This window comes from Mauremys mutica, chromosome 6, assembly GCF_020497125.1.
Source record: "Mauremys mutica isolate MM-2020 ecotype Southern chromosome 6, ASM2049712v1, whole genome shotgun sequence".
Taxonomy (NCBI): Eukaryota; Metazoa; Chordata; order Testudines; family Geoemydidae; genus Mauremys; species Mauremys mutica.
Genome location: NC_059077.1, coordinates 119,955,871 through 119,975,960, shown reverse-complemented (window position 1 = coordinate 119,975,960; position 20,090 = coordinate 119,955,871). Strand labels below are relative to the sequence as shown.

General features: G+C 46.8%; 1 protein-coding gene across 2 annotated transcripts in view; it reads right to left on the bottom strand.

Moving 5' to 3' along the window:
* The window catches only part of PAX5 (paired box 5), a 216,960-nt gene that overhangs the window by 9,863 nt on the left and 187,007 nt on the right, over nucleotides 1-20,090 (bottom strand). For both annotated transcript variants that reach the window (XM_045021445.1, XM_045021446.1), the window contains one exon: nucleotides 2,818-2,904. In XM_045021445.1, the coding sequence (XP_044877380.1) occupies nucleotides 2,818-2,904 (87 nt within the window). The remainder of the gene's footprint in view (nucleotides 1-2,817; nucleotides 2,905-20,090) is intronic.

Sequence of the window (20,090 nt, the reverse complement as noted above, 5' to 3'; positions counted from 1 at the left end):
TGCACTAGGGGCTGGCAAAATCTCAGCTTGCTGCAACTCCTGTTGCTACGATTCTTTCCTGACCAGCAAAAAGAATTCACTGACCGTGTATTCTTTTAAGTGTTCAAGGTGTCACACTGTCATCTCAATAAGGGAGTAGACTTTGGAAAACAAGCCTTGCCACTGCATGCTGTGATTAACTTTGTCAGGGTCACGGCTTTGAATCCGATACTTCTTGAGACCAGCGTTCATGCGAGTGAAAACACCCTTTATAGAGTTAAAAGAACCCCCCAAAATCTTGGCTGCAGGAATGTAGAGTCACAGCAGTTAGGCCTTTCCGAGTATGGACGGTAACTCGGAGCCAACATTCTCTCCCTAACTCACATTGCTATGAAAGTAATAAGTCCTGTGAAACCATGACTTGGGGCCCAGCCCCATCTTCCTTACTCTCATTGAGCTACCGGTTAAGTCAGTGGGAGCCTTGCCCAAGTAGAGGACAGAGGATCAGGCTCCAAAGGATAAATCTTGAGCTTAGATTTCTTTTTCTGACACTCTACATGGCTCTTGTTGCCTCCTAGCTGATCATTCTTTCACAGAGGTGGCAGAAAGTCATGGAATCTGTGACTTCCCCAACCTCCGAGACTTCCGCAGCGGCCGACTTCAGGGTTGCCTGGGCAGCTGGCCCCAGCTGCTTGGTCGCCCCATGGCCAGCCGCACCGGCCGCTGCTGGAGCGACCCAAGGCCAGCTGCTCCGGCCACTGCTCGGGAGGCTCCGGGCAGGTGGCTCCGGTGTCCACCGGAACAGTGGTCGGTGTGACTGGCTCTGGGGAGTGCCCGAGCAGCGGTCCTGTGGGTGTCCCGGGGAACGGCCCGAGTGGCAGTGGTCCCAGGGTGGCTGGAGTAGTAGCCAGGGGGGAGCCCAGAGAGCGGTCCCCGGGAGCACCGGCCAGGGGACAGTCAACCCCCAACTCTGGAGCAGGCCTCCCCCAGCAGGGGTTCCCCAGCGCAGTAGGGCCCCAGAAGTAGAGATTTAGTCAGGGGCATTTTTGGTAAAACTCATGAACAGGTCACGGGCCGTGAATTTTTATTTATTGACCATGACCTGTCCATGATTTTTACCAAAAATACCCCTGACTGAATCTTAGCCTTACCCATCATACAAATACACTGTTCAGAAAAATTTCAAAATGGCTCAGAAGTGCTTTTTTTGAAGTGACTGTAACATAGGGGATTAAAATGAAGGCAAATCTTTTGCTTCAGTTCAATCGAATTGCAACTTTTCAAGACACTGGGACAGGTCTTCAGCTGGTGCAAATCAGTGTAGCTCTATTGGCTTCAAAGCACTACACCAATTTATACTGGCCAAGAGTCCAGCTCACAATGTTTGATATATTTATATCCATATATGACCAGGCAATCTGAAATTTCCAGGGAAGTATGCTATTATTGTTACTTGCAGATCTCAAAGTAGCAGTGCGTTTTCACGAGGTATTTAAACTTCAGTATGTCATCAGTACATGAGGCTACTAGGGGAAGTAATTCCTTTCCAATATGAGTAAGGGGTTCAGAATCTAGCTACTTTGCAGATGGCAGCCTTTTCAAATGACATGTTTTTGTTGCTGCTGCTAAGTTCTGCGTGTACAGAACACCCCTTTCATATTCGGGGAACTCCTACGAGGTGAAGAGTTGCTGTTGAATTTTGCTACAATTGTACAATTTAAAACCAGGTCATTGTCTTTGAAAAGAGCTGCGGAAAAACACCCTCCCTTCCTTATGTATCTCAGTTAAAGTGGATTCAAGCATCCAAATCAAAGTTTTATCTTAACTCCTGGGCTAGATCCTACATGGCAGCACCCACGAAAGCTTATGCCCAGATAAATTTATTAGTCTCTAAGGTGCCACAAGGACTTCTTGTTTTTTTCTATTCCTACAGTTGATAGAGGACAACTAATTGGTATTTTGCCTGCCTCCTCCATGCAAACTGTGCAAGAAAATCCTCATTACTGTGTGCTGTGTGTATATATAAAGTCAAAGGGGCCAGTTTTTGAGACAGTGGTATAAAATGGATCGTGTTCACTCTGTAGATTAGGGCCCCCATCCTGCATGAGGATCTGCTAACACAGACCCTGGGCTCAGGAGATTCCCCTCATGCTGAAAAGATTTTGCACAGGTGTAGGGGTTCCTGCTAGCAGAAGCCCACCCAGAAATGGAGCCCCAACCTGTGGCAAAAGCCAAATTAAAAAGCAGACATGAAATGGGGGGCTGATAAGAATGGGCATTGGTAGGGCGCAAGACGAGCAGGTTGAACTAACCTTGCAGGCAATTCTCTGGTCTTGGATTCTGGCATAGACTATTTATTCTAATTTGGAAACAAACATTTTCAGTTGATTACAAACACCAGGATATTGTTATTTTTTAACAGCATAGTGACCGTACCATGTTCTGCAGTCAAGGGACTCCGTAGCCCTCCAAATAACAAATCTGAATCTTGTACCTGTCAGTGAATGGGGGCAAGGTCTGAGGCAATGTGGTGCGTGCGTGCCAGAGAAAGAGAGATGGAGACAGAAGAGCGAGCAGAGAGACAGGACCCCAGGCTGGCCCAGGGGTCTGTACTAGTATATTTTGAACCAGGATTGTTATTATTGTGGGCAGCCAGAGGGAATCCAACAAGGACACGTAAGACTATGCAAGGAGATGCTTCTCACTTACCATGACTGGACATTTACAAAGGCCAGAGTTGGCCCAACATCCAGTGAGGAGATATGCAGCCGCCTACAGGACAAGCCCCAGCTGCAGTGAGCAGGCTGTTCCTGTAGAAACTCGGGTAGGAAAACTTACCTAGCAATCCAGGGTTGGGAAATCTCCAGGAGTCATTGTATGTTGAATATTGTGGGTGGCTGTATGGACTTCCAGAAAACTCGCTCCCTAAGTAAGGGAAAAGAGAAAACAAAACAAATGGTAATTTGGCACTAAAACACACACTGATGAGGCGAGGGGGAAGAAGCAGCTAAATGCAGTCTGCAGTCTAGGTGATATCCAGTGCAATTCTTATTGTAGGCTTTACGGTCCACCTGGCTCCCTAGGGAATGGAAATTGGGACACTTATTAGAAAACAAACTCTAAATCAGTGGATGGAGTTTTCCTTTTGATTTTCCTCATGTTCCTCATGCTGGGCCTGATCCAAACCCGTGGGAATCTTTCCAGCTCCTTCTATGTTTCACCAGGATAGGGAACACTAAGGCTAGATACTCTCAGGAGAAATTCCAGGGGTCTCAGGGTCATGCTGAGCCTCATCCCTGGAATTAAGTTGCCCCATACTATATCTGGGCCCCAGTTTGGCCAAGCTGAGGGGAAGAGGTACAGCCTAACTCCTCAACCAGGCTTTCCAAAAGCTGGAGGGGATGGAGCCGTTAAAGTTCTAGACATGGACACCAGCATCTCAGTTTGTTCAAGGAAACTGCTGCCTTTGACTTACGACATCACCTTTGGCAAGCCTCAGGACCTCTCTCCCTCTCTATAACCAGGATAACGATGCTTACGTCTGTGTAGGGCTTTGAACTCCTGCCATACAAAGTATCATGTGAGCTCACAGCATTACCACATTGTTCAGGATCGTCTCACTGCTACCTTCTGCTCTCCCCAGATGTGTGTTCTGTACACATCTCATCTCTTGTTCAATACTGAGATTGTAAGCTCTTTGGGGCAGGGACCGTCACTTTGTTATGAGTGTGTACAGCACCTAGCACTAGGCAATACCACAATACAAATAATAATAATTATTATTATTCTACAATCTGTCAGGAATTATTTTTTTCTGACACCTCTCTCTCTCTCTCTCTCTCACACACACACACACACACACACACACACACACACACACACGTTCATCAAAACATTAAGGCCATCAGCCACCTGACAAAAGCCAAGAAGAAGGTCACAAGTGATCCTTGCCAGGCCTAGTATGTTCATCTGAACTGTCTTGTGCTCACATGAGCCAGAACTTTATTGCTGTATCTATTGGAAGGGAGGTCCCATAACTAGAGTATGGGTATGTCTACACTACCCGCTGGATTGGCAGGCAGGGATCGATCCAGCGGGAATCGATTTGTTGTGTCTAGTCTAGACACGATAAATCGACCCCTGAGCGCTCTCCCGTCGACTCCTGTACTCCAGCTCGGTGAGAGGTGCAGGCAGAGTCGACGGGGGAGCGGCAGCAGTTGACTCACCACGGTGAAGACACCACGGTAAGTTGATCTAAGTACATCGACTATGCAATAAGTTGCATAACTTAGATCAATCTCCCCCGCCCCCCTAGTGTAGACCAGACCTACAAAATAAAGCCAGAGAATGCTATGTGATCTAGAGAAGGGAGATAGGCCATTTCTGTTCTCCCTGCCCCCGTAACACAAGAACTAGAGGACTTTCAATGAAAATAAAAGTCCCTCTTTAAGTTGGGTAACACAGCTTGTAGATTTGGGATTTCAGAAGTTATTTCCACCCAAAATGGGGACAAAAAGTCAAAAACTCAAAAAAAAAATCATGAATCACAAAACCAGAAATAAAACCTGCATTCAGGTGAATTGAAAGATTTCATTGCAATCATTTTGATATTGACCTTTTTTATTCTAATTTTTTTTATTATACATCAACTTAAATTTCAAAAACAACCAAAATAAAATCCATTTAGAAACAAAACCTGACCTTTTTCATTTCCAAAGTGTCAAAATGAGATGTTTTGACAATTTGAAACTTTTTTCCAACTCAAGAAATTCATCAAAACCACCCCTTTCTCATAAACTGTATGTTTCAACAAAATACCATTGTCAAAAAATTCCCAACTAGTTCTAGTTAAAATGCCATGTCATTACAGACAGCTCAAAGGAGACCTCTGCTCAATGGGAAGCTGCAGTCAGAAAAGCAAACAAGATGCATAAGGAACTGGATGGAGAATAATACAAAAAATATTATACAGTGGCTCAGCCTCATCTGGATAACGTGTTATGTGCTGGTCACCCCATCTTCAGAAGAATATTCCAGAACTGGAGGGGGCTCAGACGAGGGCAATGAGAATGATCAAGGGCCTGGAAAATCACTTAGATGAAGAGAGATTGAAAAGACGGGGATTGTTATCTTAGAAAGGAGACAAAATAAGGGGGAACATGATAGAAATCCATAAAAATCGATGACTGATCTAGAGAAGGGAGATAGGCCATTTCTGTTCTCCCTGCCCCCGTAACACAAGAACTAGAGGACTTTCAATGAAAATAAAAGGAGGCAAACACAAATAGAACATGGAATTAGACTGTGGAACTCATTGTCACAGGATATGGTTGAGACCAAAAACTTAGCAGTCTTCAAAAAGGGATTGGAGATTTATATAGATACCAGGAGTATCCAAAGCTAAATGCTAACATAAATTACGTATATTTTGAAGGAGGATTTAAACTGATCTCTGTTAACTAGGGACTTGGAGAAGACCTACTATAGGGGCAGATTGTTCCACACCTGCCTAATGCAAGGCTGATTGCACCTTCCTCTGAAGCATCTGGTCCTAGCCACTGTCAGAGACAGGATATGGGACTAGATGGACCTCAGGTCTGAGCCAGTCTGGCAGTTCCTTGGTCCTTACGGTTGCTTCTTTAACATTAAAAGCTCAGAGATTTTTTGTGGTTCCAACAGCTGCTCCAAACTGACGGCTTAAGGTGCTTTCATGGGAATAGAAATGAAAAATAAAGATTCAAACAACTGAATGTCAGATTATTAAACATTACTCCTTAAAGGGCCCAGTACATCTTTACTAGACTTCTGTAAAAGGCTTGGGTGGTTTATTAATTATCATTATTATTACTGCTTCTGTACAACTCTATTAATCACTGCGAGTGACTAGAAATGGAGTCACTCCCAAATTTCTATTCCTGTTGAAGTGCATAGCATATATGTTTCCTCTCTGTTCCCTGTCCTGCTGAATGATGAAGGACACGATATATAATACCTGAAGGTTAACTCTGCCTTAATGTTTATTCTTGGTTGTTTTTTTTTTAAATGAGCTATTGCGAAAAAGGCAAGGAGGCAAAGGATCAATGAGGAACATTGGTAAAATGGTCCTGAGAGTGAAAAGAGAGGAAGGGCTTGGGACGGAGGAAGGAGATAAAGCAGATGAGGAAAGAAGTAAGAGAGGGGTGAGAGAAGAGTGTTCTAAATAAGATGCATTACACTGAATATTCTGTCATAACAAAACACAATGGAGCTTTCCAGTGTAAATATTGGTTATGCATTTCCTGTATGTGAACGAATGATTTCTGGGATGGGGAAGAGTGCAGCACCTGTGCTGTCACCAGTGGTGTAGGTGTCATTGGTTAGGAAGCCCACTGGCTGTGAGGACTTTATGTCACCCTCTAGTGGTGTCTATTAGCTTACTACTAACAACTACCATTTGCAGTCATTCTCTGGGCTAGAGTGACCAAGTAGCAAGTGTGAAAAATCGGGAAGGGGTGTGTGTAATAGTTGCCTATATAAGACAAAGCTCCTAATATTGGGACAGACCCGATAATATAAGGACGTCTGGTCACCCTAGTCTGGGTTCTATCAGCTAATGCACAAACAGAGGCATGCGGGTAGTTTGAGTGGTTCCGGTGGTCTGTGTTTGTGGGCACAGATTTGACACAATACATATCAGAACATATCAGTTGGGTCAACTGTCTTCCAGGTGTTTACACATACATTCCAGTGATAGGTCAGTGCTTCAGAGCAGCTACAAGGGCCCGACGGAACCAGGACTGTATGTCAGACATGCCTGGTGCCGGTAGGATGAATCGGCAGCTGAAGGGCGGAGGGGCGGCATGCGGTAACGGTCTGACCATCGCCTGATACTATGGTGTCCTGAGCATTTTCCAAGGTGAATTAACATTGTCAAAACCCACTGTACGTAGGAAGGGTAGAACCAGGCTGAAAAACAGAGGAGCCACCTGGAATTTGCAACCCATGCTTGACTAGAACTAAATTCAAATAGCTATTCAGCTTCAGAGAAGGGTCACTTAACAAGCCCCTTTACAACCGAGCTGAGGGCTCCCTCTCTTTGCAGTTGAGACTGCCTGCTCAGCCCAAACGCCAACTATTTTCCTTTGGGTTTCCAGCTTGCTCCAGACTCCCTCTCTAGCCAGGACTAGCACTGACTCCCTCAAAGCATATGGGACAACAAAATGTTGAGTAACTGTAGGGTGAATGCAGAGCCCTCGTCCTCCCTCAAGTGCTTAGGGACAGTTCAGCTCCACGGCGTGCGTTACCTCGCAATTGTTTGATCACACGGCTACATTGCACATGGCGAGGGATTTCTATACCAACCTCACAGCCTGCCTGACACATGCTATTTACAAATTTCTTCCCACTGAGCAGACATACGTGCCGAGATTTGTGAATGGGGGTGTTTGCCCTCTTTACTGGTTGAGGAGAGCAACTAGAATAAAAAAAACTCAGTTAAAACATTACTTTAAAATAACCAAAAATGGCAGGATGGGCATGACACAAGGTGTCACGGAGTCACCGGGCGATGCTCTGGAACTGCTCCCCACAAAGCCAGTCAGGACTTTGGGGAGCCCCCTCTCCCTTGGAGCAGACTTGTTCAGGGCAAGAAGCTCACATGCCTTCACCTCCTGGGTCTCTCCTTGGAGCATTCAGCATCCTCTGCCCCTCCGTGCGCTTCCCCCAGCGAGCCCGCCCCAGCGGGGTCCTGGGGAAGCCACAGGGTCCTGCACCCCCACTTTGCAGTCAGACATGACTCTCAGCCAGCCAGTAACACAGAGGTTTATTCGATGACAGGAACAGGGTCTAAAACAGAGCTTGTAGGTACCGCGAACCGGACCCCTCGGCCGGGTCCATTCTGGGACCCAGCGAGCCAGACCCCCACGTCTGCCCTCACTCCTCGTCCCCAGCCAGCTCCAGACTCCCAAACCACCTCCAGCCCCTCCTCCTCTGCTCAGTTCCTTTCCCGGGCCAGGAGGTCACCTGACCTCTTTGTCTCCAACACCTTCAGCTGGCACCTTTGCAGAGGAGGGGCCCAGGCCATCAGTTGCTAGGAGACAGAGTGCCAGGCATTTAGGTGCACTGGCCCCTTCCCCTGCAGCAACCACACACCCTAATCCACCACCTAGATACTTAAGAACTGCAGAGGGGACACTGAGGCACCAACTCAGCATTCCCAGTTTGTCACATCAAGGACAGGCCAATGAGATGTCTGGGCCACTCCATCATACCGCAGCACATCCAGGGAGAGGGCACAAGGACAGAGTCATGAGCTGTATGGGCTGTCTCAGCTTCAGGGTAACTGCACCTCTATGGGGCATAATGGTTGCTGTGACCCCTCCAGGGCACTCACTTAAAGGTTTCCAGCTCCTATCCATCACCTCTCCTGGGAGGAGACCCTCATCTCACTCCATCCTGACCAGGGGTTTTAACCACACAGCTCCGTGATCTACATTGCAATATTCCCAGCAAACCAGACTGCCTAAAAAGGCCAGCACCTGCATTTTGCCAAGTTACCACACATCTCCTTCTAAGCAAGCATATTTTTCCGTAAGGTGAAAGCACTGCAGAGAAAAGATATTAAAACAATTGAAGAACTACATGCATGCTAAGAAGATAACCAGAGCTCACCCCAACTCCAACCTTGAGCTCTGGTAAGTTTTAGTCCCTCAAAACCCTGGGGCTAGCAGGCAATCAGATGTGGGTGATGAGTTCCACTGGCCTGCCTGCAGCCTGAATCAATATGGACACTAACAAAGGTTCTTGGAGTCTGACTGTGGGAGTGGGATGGGGATAAGAGGGGGCATCAGACAGCTCAGGCCGATATATTCTAATGTAGGATATTACACAGGATGGTTATTACACAGGATGGCTGGCTCGCTAAAAGAATGTTTATTATATGCATAGGTGAAATGTGAAATTATGAAAGATAATGGCTTAAACACTGTCCAGGAAATAAGTCAAAGGGTTCCCCTAGAATGCAGGGAAGCACCCTAGCTACACTCACTAACAAGAACATAAGAATGGCCATACTAGGTTAGGCCAATGGTCCATCTAGTGCAGTGTCCTGTCTCTGACAGTGGTCAGTGCCAGATGCTTCTAGTGGTTGGAGGTTTAAGAACACCTAGAGCATGGGGTTGTGTCCCTGACCATCTTGGTAATAGACATCGATGGACCTATCCTCCATGAACGGCCTGGTCTACACTGTGGCGGGAGGAGATCGATCTAAGATATGCAACTTCAGCTATGGGAATAGAGTAGCTGAAGTTGATGTATCTTATTTCGACTTACCTCCCGTCCTCACGGCGCGGAATCGACGGCTGCGGCTCCCCTGTCAACTCCACTTCCACCTCTTGCCCTGGTGGAGTTCCGGAGTCGACGGGAGCGTGTTCGGGGATCAATTTCTCACGTCTAGAAAAGACACGATAAATCAATCCCCGACAGATCAATCGCTACCCGCCGATCCGGCGGGTAGTGTGGACATACCCTTAAGATTAGCTAATTCTTTTTTTAACCCAGTTATGCTTTTGGCCTTCACAACATCCCCTGGCAAGGAGTTCCACAGGTTGACTGTGCATTGTGTGAAGAAATACTTCCTTTTGTTTGTTTTAAACCTGCTGCCTATTAATTTCATTGGGTGCCCCCATGGTTCTTGTGTTATGTGAAGGGATAAATAACACTTCCTTATTCACTTTCTCCACACCAGTCATGATTTTGTATACATCTATTGTACCCCCATGCTTAGTCTTGTCTTTTCTAAAACAAACAGTACTAGTCTTCTTAATCTCTCCTCATATGGATGCTGTTCCATACTGCTAGTCATTTTTGTTGCCTTCTCTGCACCTTTTCCAATTCTACTATATCTACTTTGGGACAGAGCGACCAGAACTGCATGCAGTATTCAGGGTGTGAGTGTATTGTGGTCTCTTCAGCAGGAACTGGTGACAAATATGTCAATTTCCTGCAATATCCTTGAAAGACCTAATTGTACCAAGTTTATGTATTATTGGGGTCTGAAATTGTATGTAGCCTCTTGGCGGGGTGTGGAGGGGGGAGATGTGACAGACGTAAGACCTGGGAGTTCAAAAGACTATACTGAACCTGTGCCAGACAAATATGGATTTTGGGGACATTAAGTGGATTTCCTGGGGAATCCCTAGGCAGAGGTTAAGGCAAGCTACCCACCTCTGGTTATGCAAAAACCCAGCCTTTTGAAGCTACTCCTGAGAACAGGGTTATTGTCTGCTGTTTACCTGTTACAGAAGGCTGAGATCAAAGGCCCAACCTGTACAAAGAAATGGCTGATTTCCCCAGCTTTTGTGCTGGTTCTGGACCTAAGACAGATGAACTTATAACCATGGGGAAAACCCAGTTGCGGAGAGGGAGGGTTGAAGGACTAAAACTACCAGAGCTCTGGATTGGAGTGGGGGCTGACCTCTGGTAAACATTTTAGCCAGGGTGTAGGAACTTCTCCTGTTTTAATATGTTTTCTCTGTGATGTTTTTACGCTAGGAATCAATGCACTAAGGAGATGTCTGATAACTTATAACTGTGGGCATGACACAGGTCAGGGCCTCTGGAGAGAAAGCAAAGTGCAGGCACTGGGGTTTTTAGGCAGCCGGGGTTGCTGTGGATATCACAGTGTAGATCAGGGAGCTGTGCAGCCTTAAAACCCCAGGTCAGGAGGGAGTGAGACCCGGGTCTCCGCCCAAGAGAGGTGATGGCTGGGAGCCAGAAACAGTTAAGAGGGTGCCCTCAAGCAGCCCCGGAGGGGGAATATAGACGCAGTTACCCTGAAGCTGTGACATATGTTGTGGCAGTGGTGGGATGTAGGACAGTGTGAATTGCCATATCTGTCCCATGGACCATTCCACCAGTTCCCAGCCCGTCATTTAGCACGGAACAAGGAGAGGGCAGTGAGCTGTATGGATCACTTCCCCGGTTCCCATCCCACACATCAGGAGCTCTCACCAGACCCCCTCAACAAGGCATCCCGAATCTGAATGAGAACTCGAGCCCCACTCTTCCAAGCACGAGCCAACAACCCCAGTCCCGAGCACGGCTGCACCATGCAGCCGTCCTGAGCATGCCTTGCAGCCTCCTCCTGCAAAATGTGCAACATTAACTTCTCAGAGGACCTCTCTCGCCACAGAGACCGGACAGCAGAGCTCGCTAGGATTCCCATGCACTGTCATCTGGATCTTGTGTGTTCCCCATCCCCTCCTAGCTAGCGGCTCAGGAAGACCCAGCTCTCCCTGTTCTTGTGCTGTGCATGCTACTGAACAGGTGGCTTTCCTTTTTCAGTAATCAGCCGTGCTCCTGCATGAGCAGCAGTAGAAACGAGCCAACATTTCATTGCTTGATTCTTTTCTCACTCTCTCTCCTCGCCCCTCCCCAGCCGCTGCTCCCCTCCCCCCTCTGCGTACACATCTCTGGGCCTCTCTGGGGGACGCTCTGGCGCCTGACAGGCTGAGGCTTCCAATGCTCTGTTTTTTATGCCTCAGTAGTCAGGGTGTCAGGCTCCTGCAGTACAGACCAGCCAAGAGCTCAAGGAGTCACTGAACACCATCAGTTCGGTGACAGTATCGCTTGCTTCATCCCACATATTCTGCATATCCATCAGCCGGGGGGGGGGGGGGGTGGAGAGGGGAGAGAGAGAGAGAGAGGAGAAAAAAAGGGAAGTGGGAGAAAAGCCACCAGCCCTGTTGTTACCATCACAGGCCTTGGACAGACAAATGGTGCAGGAGTACAGTGAAACTAAACGAGACGAATGAGCACTGCACGAGTGCCTTGTGGATAGTCCAGGGCCCATCAGATCTACTTCTTGACAGCACCGCTTAATGATCAGCCCCGTTCAAAAGAAATACTGTGCATCAGCCACCCAGGGATATATTTGTGTGGGAGCGCGTGGGCGCACGTGCACTGGGGAGGAGGGGAATGTGATTTGATCCATTGTTCCTTCATGGCTAAACAGCAAGGACCTTCGTTAAGACTGCCCCTCTTTAAAGCGATCATCTCTCTCACTGCATCGCCGTAGGAAAGCTTTGACTTCTACAGCCACCGAAACAAAAAGGTATTGAGGCAATGGCTTCCGTTGCCTTTATACTTCCTCGTGGCTCTTGCAGAAGATCCTTTTAAATGTTGCCATAAGTGGGTTCACTATTTCGTGCCATTACTGTTAATATAAGATCAAGATTCCACCAGCCTCACTAGCCGAATAGTCCCTTAGCCTGTAAAGAGTCTGATTTAAGTCAATGGGCTAACTCACCAGCTAAACTACTACTTAGGAGGTAAAGTCTATCCCAGAGTCATTAGAGCTGGAGAAACAAAATCTCCTGAGTGTATTTAACCCCTGTTTCTGTTTGTGCATTAGTCACAAACGCAATGGGGTTTTGAAGAATATGATCTTTGAGGATCACTTATTAAACAAATCATCTGTGCAAACACTTTTTGACTATGGTGTATTACTGACAGCTACATGTAAACAGTGTTACCTACTCCAGTCTTGTGGTATTTGGTGTTTTTCTTAAAGCCCCCGCTCCTGGAGTCACGTGAATGCATGAGACTCTCAGCTTTCATTCAAAAATCCAGTTTCCGGCCCCCATAGTTATGGAGAAAAACTCAGACATGTGAACTATAGTCACAAGGCATATAAAAAGTACTCAAGATGTGGGTTGTTTTTTTTTAAATCTCATGAGTTTTGGGGGCCTAACTCATGATTTTTGAACTGGGAGGTTGGCAGTACTGTTTGCAACACACTCTATGTGGAAATTCACTCGTGGGCAGAGAGCCAGACAAGGCTCATGGACCACTCAAGTCCCATCTAAGCCCTCAACAATGTGACTGTAGTGGTGTCCAGGCCATGTGCTGGTTTTCTACACAGGGGAGAGTTTCACTCTACTTGCATTGTTTGGCCAGACCCATAGGGCCCCTGGAACCAGATTCTGATCTCTTATTACACCAATGGATACCCAGAATGATTCCCCTGTTTTCAATAGAGCTATTCCAGATTTACACTAACGTGGCTGAGATCAGGAACCCCTGATACTGTTTCTGTCCCTTGACTGAGTAAACTACACGTTATAAACTAGGGTGCCCAACCTATGGGCCGTATAAGAGCATTTCAGAAGGCCTGCGGCCTGCTTCAACATCATATACTAACAGCTGATTCATTAGCATTTTGTCCTCATGTTTACATCATTGTAGTTTAGCCAAGTGTTTCAATAGACAATGCAGTACATAGAAACAACCTATCTAAATCACATACAAAACAAGCTGAACTTAAAATATAAATCAACAAGTGACCTTAAGTCTTATTAAAATCTGTAGAATCTGTGTGGCCCACTCAAGGCTGTGCTTCGGTTTATGTGGCAATAAGGTTGGACACCACTGTCATAAACAGAGGAAGTGCAGAAGTGCTGAATCTCTCCAGGAGAGGGCAGAGAAGCACTTCAGGGACAAAAAGAACAGAGAAGCAGGCAGAGGGTGGTATACTAAGACATTTAAAATCTTGCTTCTGCCCAAGAACAAGCTTTATACTGGGCAAGATGAACCCTGGATTTAAAAATAGCCAAGTCACTTCTTGATGGCAGCAGAAAATTATAAACCAGTTTTACCAGCTGTCTAGCATACTTTGCATTCAATTTTCTGCTGTCTCTTTCAAACCACGTTATTGTCCATGAACGTATACGCCCAGCACTAGTCTCTAAACTTGCCATCAGACACTTGTTTCGCTGAGTGGCCCGAATTAATTGAGTGGCAGGCTCTGGCTAGGGTGGATTTGGGGAATGGCTGCATTTCCTCCACCCCGTATGAAGGTCCACTTACTCCGTCATCTACCTGCCAAGTGCACAGATTGGATCCTCAGTTGTCATGCTGCAGTTCAACCAGTGGCTCACCACAGTGTTTCTGAAGGGTGAGGTCACGTTTGGTTCCTTGCCAAGGAGTGATGGGGAATTGCTACGCATTGTATGTCCCCTTCCCATATATATATATATATATATATATATATATATATATATATATATATACACACACACACACACACACACATACACCCCTATATCTGCCAAATTCATCCACTGAAATTATTAATCCCTATTTTCTACTCCCTACCACCATTCATCAGAGTCATTTAGCATGTGTGTGTATGAGAAAGAGAGAGAGAGAGAGATACAGGAGATGGGGAATGTGCAGTGTTAAGCTTCCCTCTCCAATCGCATACACAACACCCCGTTTCATACATTTGCCAAGCGCATTTGCTCAGTGCACTCATCTGAGCTCCTGCCACCAATCACCATTCACCACTGCCATTTGCCAAGAACCAGCCATGTCCTGGGAAGGACACACTCGGAGTACAGGGAGAGTGCCTGTGTGCCTGGTGCTGTGGTGGTGAGCCAGTCCTGGTGAATTAATAATAGTGAGCAGTACCTGATCATCAGCAAACATTGGGGGAAATTCACCCCAGGCAGGAGCCAGCATAAAGTCCACCTCAGAACAGGTCTTAAGTGGTTCATGAGCCCAGTCCTGACCCTCGGCCCAGGGTGAATTGCACCCTGAATGGATAAAGGAGATAGTCACCAGAGTGGAAGAGGAAGAACACAGTAGCCTGGCTCTGTTCAGGGCTAGGTTCTGTGCAGAGATCGCCCTGTCATGGGCAATACCAGCACAGCTTTGGTGTCACAGCCTGGCCGCTGGCAGCTCACGTTGGGCTAGTTGAGTGGGAAAGGCAGGAAGGTAGGGATTGGCAGGCTAGGCCCAGAGGCTGTGGTGAACGTCCTTGTCTGATCTCAGGGGGGAACGGAAGGAAGGTCAGTGCATCCGGAGGACAGTGGGGCTCAGCTGTGGATGGATAGATGGGATTTTTCTTCTTCTGAGAGAGAAGATGGTGCCCTTGTTGCTGCAGTGGTGGATGGTGCTACCACAGGTCTCCGGAGGAGGAGGAGGAGGATCATGAATGTTGTCCCGGGGATGGCAGAAATAAGTGGCACTACTGGGGCTGGAGGAACAGGTCACCACACTGAGCTGGTGACTGTGACTTGAAGTGTCTCCCAGAGAACATATGTGGGAGATGTGGCGAAAGAGGTTGACTCGTCTACTAGCAGGGAAAAGGAATGCTGGAGATTCCCAGAGGGCCGACTCAGCTGCCCTGCACCGGCTATCAGCAGCTGTAGCGCCGCGGCCAGGACCCGGAGAGCAACTGCAAAGCATGGAATCCTGGGCGTGAGGCTATTTTGCTATTGCCAGCAGTGGGCACCCCCAGGCAATTTGGCTGGGATGGAGGCAGATTATTACACGGAGCTCTGACCCCTCTTGTCCATGTCGAGCACTGCGGGAGTCAGGCAGGCTCAGAAACAACAGGGCAGGCTGCCGCGTGGCTGATAGAGATGGGCTTCTCTATGCATTGAGCCAGTGGGTCAGGGAAAGCTTAACCAGCGTCAAGCGAACTAGCAGGCGCTGGGCACAGCCACAGTTATCCACAGGAGATCCAGGGTTGTCATCACCCAGCAGAACCCTTCATAAGAGCATCAGGAGAGACCACAAATTCCTCCATGCACCCCAGACCCATGTGTGGACCCAGGGAAAGAGGCTGGTGCGTGACCTTCCGTCCTCCCAACGTGCGGAGCAAAGGGCTCCTCACCCTCGCCTGGGTTCGTAGCCTCAGAAAATGGGCAGAATGTGAAGGCTGCTTCCTCTATGGCTCCTCTTCATGCATTTCCTCTTTGCTGTGGCTGCTGGTGTCTGTTCTGCTCCTCTGGGACAACGTCTTCCCTCCCCCTTGCCTCTCAGCTGACCCAACAACAAGATTTCCAAGTGGCGGTGGGGGCTCTGGGGTAGAAATCATTTCACAGACATCTTTCCATGCTGGCATTAGCAATGGCTCTGAATTCCACCTATCTTCTGGGGAATTACAAACTTGCTGACCAAAATGTTCACAAATACATCACACATTTCATGAACAGAGGTGTGTTTTTCTGACAGGACAGTTTTCAGTCTGAAGATGCTGTTTTTTCAAAATCAAAACTTTCCATGGGAATGCACAAAATACTCAATTTGGGAGAAAAAGTCAGGATGAAATGTTTCCAGTGATGTCGAAACAGAAGATTCTGATTTTTTGTTGTGAAACTAATTTACTCTTATAGTATGAAAAAAATCTTAAAAGCCAAAATTGAAAAAGCTTTGATTTACCTGATCAACTGTTTCAATTTTATTGCCATGAAACATTTTAAAAAAAAATTGTTTCGGGTCAATCAAAAGTTCATTTCATGGGAAATCTCAAAATTCAGTGTTTTGCCCTGATTAGAATGAAAACTAATTTCAAAATCCCACAATTTCCTGTGAAATGGAGATTCCAGATCCCACAGAACTCTAACCACGAATAGAAGCAAAGTGGATTGGGGCTTATTCACAAACACGTATGCAAATTCTTTCTTGCGGTCTTCTCGTACCAGTGCATGTGCATCTAGAATGGAAGGAGAAAGCCAAGGAGCCAGTCAAGGTGCATTGCCACACCTCCACCAATATTTTAACTCCGGATTCTTTCCTTCTCTCGGAGCCTGGCCCAAAGCTCAGTGAGGTGAATGGAAGTCCTTCCACTGACTTCAAAGGGTTTTGGATCAGGCCCCAGTGCCTTTATGACTCTCCCGTGAATATATTCACATGTGCTGCCTCTATTGCTATTCAGTCTGGCCACATATTAATTACCAATTCCATATCTTTATCCCAAACCCCTTTAAGATATTTTCAGTTGCAGCCCATATATTTCTTGTCGATGAGTCTGTCACCTGCTCTCATAGGTTTACCTACTGTTTCCGTCACCCTCAGATTGTACATCTCAACTGAGCTCCCTTTTGAATTTCCTCTTTTCTAGCGAATGCACATTCAATTGTACACACACACACACACACACACACACACACACTTTGATTAACATTAATGGGAGTTATAGTTACACATCGATAGGAGAACAGACTCTTTAGCTTTCCTAACCTCTCCATATGGCTATAACCCCTGAGGCCCTGTCTCATCAGACTTGTCCTTGCCTGTATGTTTTCCAGTTCTAATTAGCGATAGCCTTTTGCCAGCTCTGCTCCAGGTTTACAACATTCTTCTTTAGCCCTTCAAGTCGACAGATTAACACCACAGAATCTTCAATAAATTCAACCACTGAAGGAAAAAGAACAGAAGGTTGTGGCAGGGAAAGAGCCTTCTGGCCAAGAATAACAGTCCACTGTCCACTTTGTATTGGACTCTGGGGTAAATTAGAGAATTAGCCACTGCACTCACATCTGAAGCAGGCCTCTGTAGATGAATTGTGATATCCTTTTCCATTCTAACCCCTCCTGCCAAGGGCTACAGGTGTCTTGCTCTCTCTCTCTCTCTCTCTCTCTCTCTTTTTTTTTTTTGTGTGCATAGTGAAGGAACTACAGTAACTTTCTTAAATTAACAGTCTCATGACTTTTTATTTGCTTTCTAACGTTTTCTTTTGTGGAAGTAATCATATGGGCCATAAATTTCTTCAGCAAATTCCAATAACAATCATTATCCAGGGAGTTAAGATATGCTTGACTGCATGGAGAACAGGGCTAAATACTGCACTTAGCAACCAAAATGTACTGCAGCAGCTTGCGTATTGCCATTATGAAATAGCTGTTAAACGCACACAACTTTAAAATCTATTATCAAAAAAAGTCGTGTGTGGAATAGGATTGTATGTCAAATACCATGAAAGTTTCAAGTGTAACCCAAAGAACAGTAAGGGTAGTTCCCTTTACCAATATTTCAGAAGATCGATTATGATGTAAGCAATATAGCTATTTTAATTCGGTCAGTTATACTGCAGGTAGCATTTAGGATAGAGGCATATTGACTTAAAAACAGGATGTCAACTAGAAAAGAAAGAATATGCTCATGTAGTCCCACAGGGAACAGCGCATTCATTTCCCCCCAATATAACTAATCCTCTTTACTGCAATAAACTGTCATTGCAGTCCAGGGTGAGAGAGCACAGCGGGATGGGGGAAACAGCAAAGCACTGTCTGTAGGAAAACACTCTTTATTCTCAACAGTATTCACCTTCTCGAAGGACTTGCTGCTTCTGCATTCATCCCCCCTACTGGACTATTTTAGAAAGACAGCAGAATCTCAGAGGAGACCTCAGGTAACAAACACCGAGACCACCACTGATCTGCCGTGTTTGCTGCTGGGCCAAGTGTCCTTGCAATTACAAACTCCCACAGGCCCATCGCAAACCTCCCCCACCACCTCCTGCTCCGAGTGAAAAGCTTCTTCCACTTGCCTTCTCTAAGCCAAAACTCAGCAGCATGTACGTTCTAAAAACCCTGCCAAAACAAAACATACATGGTTCTCCTCTGGGGAGAGGCTGGAGGAGAAGGAACCACATGTGACAGATATTAGTCACCTTACTTTAGGAGCTCCTTCCAGCAGTGCATTTACTATATTGATGAGGGGGTTATGAGGACCTGTATAGCCACTTACACATAGCTATACGGGTACTACCAGTAAACCTTCATAGTGCAGACACGGCTTGTACCAACAAGATCTTTTGCCAGTGTAGCTTATACCAGTTCCCAAACAAAATAAGCTATACTAGTGTAACGTCTTAGGGACTGCCCAGACCAGCACAAAGGGACATTTTTGCCAATATAACTGTATCTCCACTGGGGCTTTTGCTGGCATACCTGTGTTAGTTAGCAATGCATTTTTTTCACATCCCCAACCAATGCAGCTATGCCAGCAAAACTCTGAAGTGTAGAACAGGCCATAGAATAGAATATTTTTACCTTGACAGCAATTGCGATATTTCTGAGTGAAATGTTTTGCCTCTCCAATTTGATTCCAAAATGACGTTAGGAGAAAATAACGTGCCTGATTGCTCACAGCAAGAATACCAGAATTATAACTGGATTTGGAAGAGATGGAAACTCTCATGCTTCAGGCCATAAACCACCACTAAATGATGGGAGTCAGGAATAAAACTTTCCTTATGGCAGGTGTAGCGGGGTGGCTACCCGCTCCTGCCCTTTTGGGGCTTTAAAACAGCCCTGGGAAGGGGCTTTAGGCTGGGCTGATTGGGGAAGTGGCTGCAGCTGGGGCCACGCCCCAAACAGAGCTGCAGGGCCTTATAAGAAGGCCAGGGAAGCCAGAAGGAACACAGTCTCTCTCTGCCTTCAGAGAGAGAAGGGCCTGGCTGCAGGGAGCTAGAGACCGGATACCTGAGTGAAGCAGGGCTGGGGAAAGGCAGAGGAGCTGGGGAGCTCCAGCCTGGAAAGCCCCAGGCTGCGGCCTAGCATTGGGCTAACAGGTACTGGGGGTTGCAGAGGGCAGCCCAGGGGTAGGCCAAGGCAGCAGGTCCAAACCCTCCTTGCCAATGATGAACAGGCTGATACTGCAGTCTGCCCCAGGGCGTGGGGCTAGACAATGACTGGCAGTAGCCAACACTGAGGCAAAGTGGGGATAGAGGGTGGGGGTTCTCCTGGGAGGGGGAGACCCAGGTAAAGGGGCACCGGGGTCCTGGGAGAGACACGGGGGCCAGGAGAAGACAGGTGGATCACCGGCCTGCAGAGGGCGCTCCAAATGCTGGACTGAGCTAATTCCCAAGGACGACCAGCAGGAGGCGCCGCAGGGGTGAGTCCGACCCGTTACAGCAGGTTATCAGATTACTGGACTAGATGGACCTGTGGTCTGATCCATTCCAACAGTTCCTACGGCAGCGTGATTCATTACAAGGTAAAATAGCAACTTCCATTACAACATTGGAAATGGATTCATTGATCCTACAGGCTTTAATCTGTTCAAAGTTACATTTGACTTCAGGGGGAGTACAATTATGCCCAAATGGGCAATATTATGATCTCAGTTATTGTGGGATAGGTCTGGATTAACTCTATGGATTTGAGCAGAGTAACTGAGTTTTCTGGGCTTGTCTACATGGCACTGGCAAAGCGCACTAGAGAGATACGATTTGTAAAGTGCATTATGGTACTATGCTCTAACTGCCCCATATAGACTCTGCTGGGAAACCCTAAAAGGTACATAGTTCGCACTAGCATAGTGCCTCTGACACACTTGGT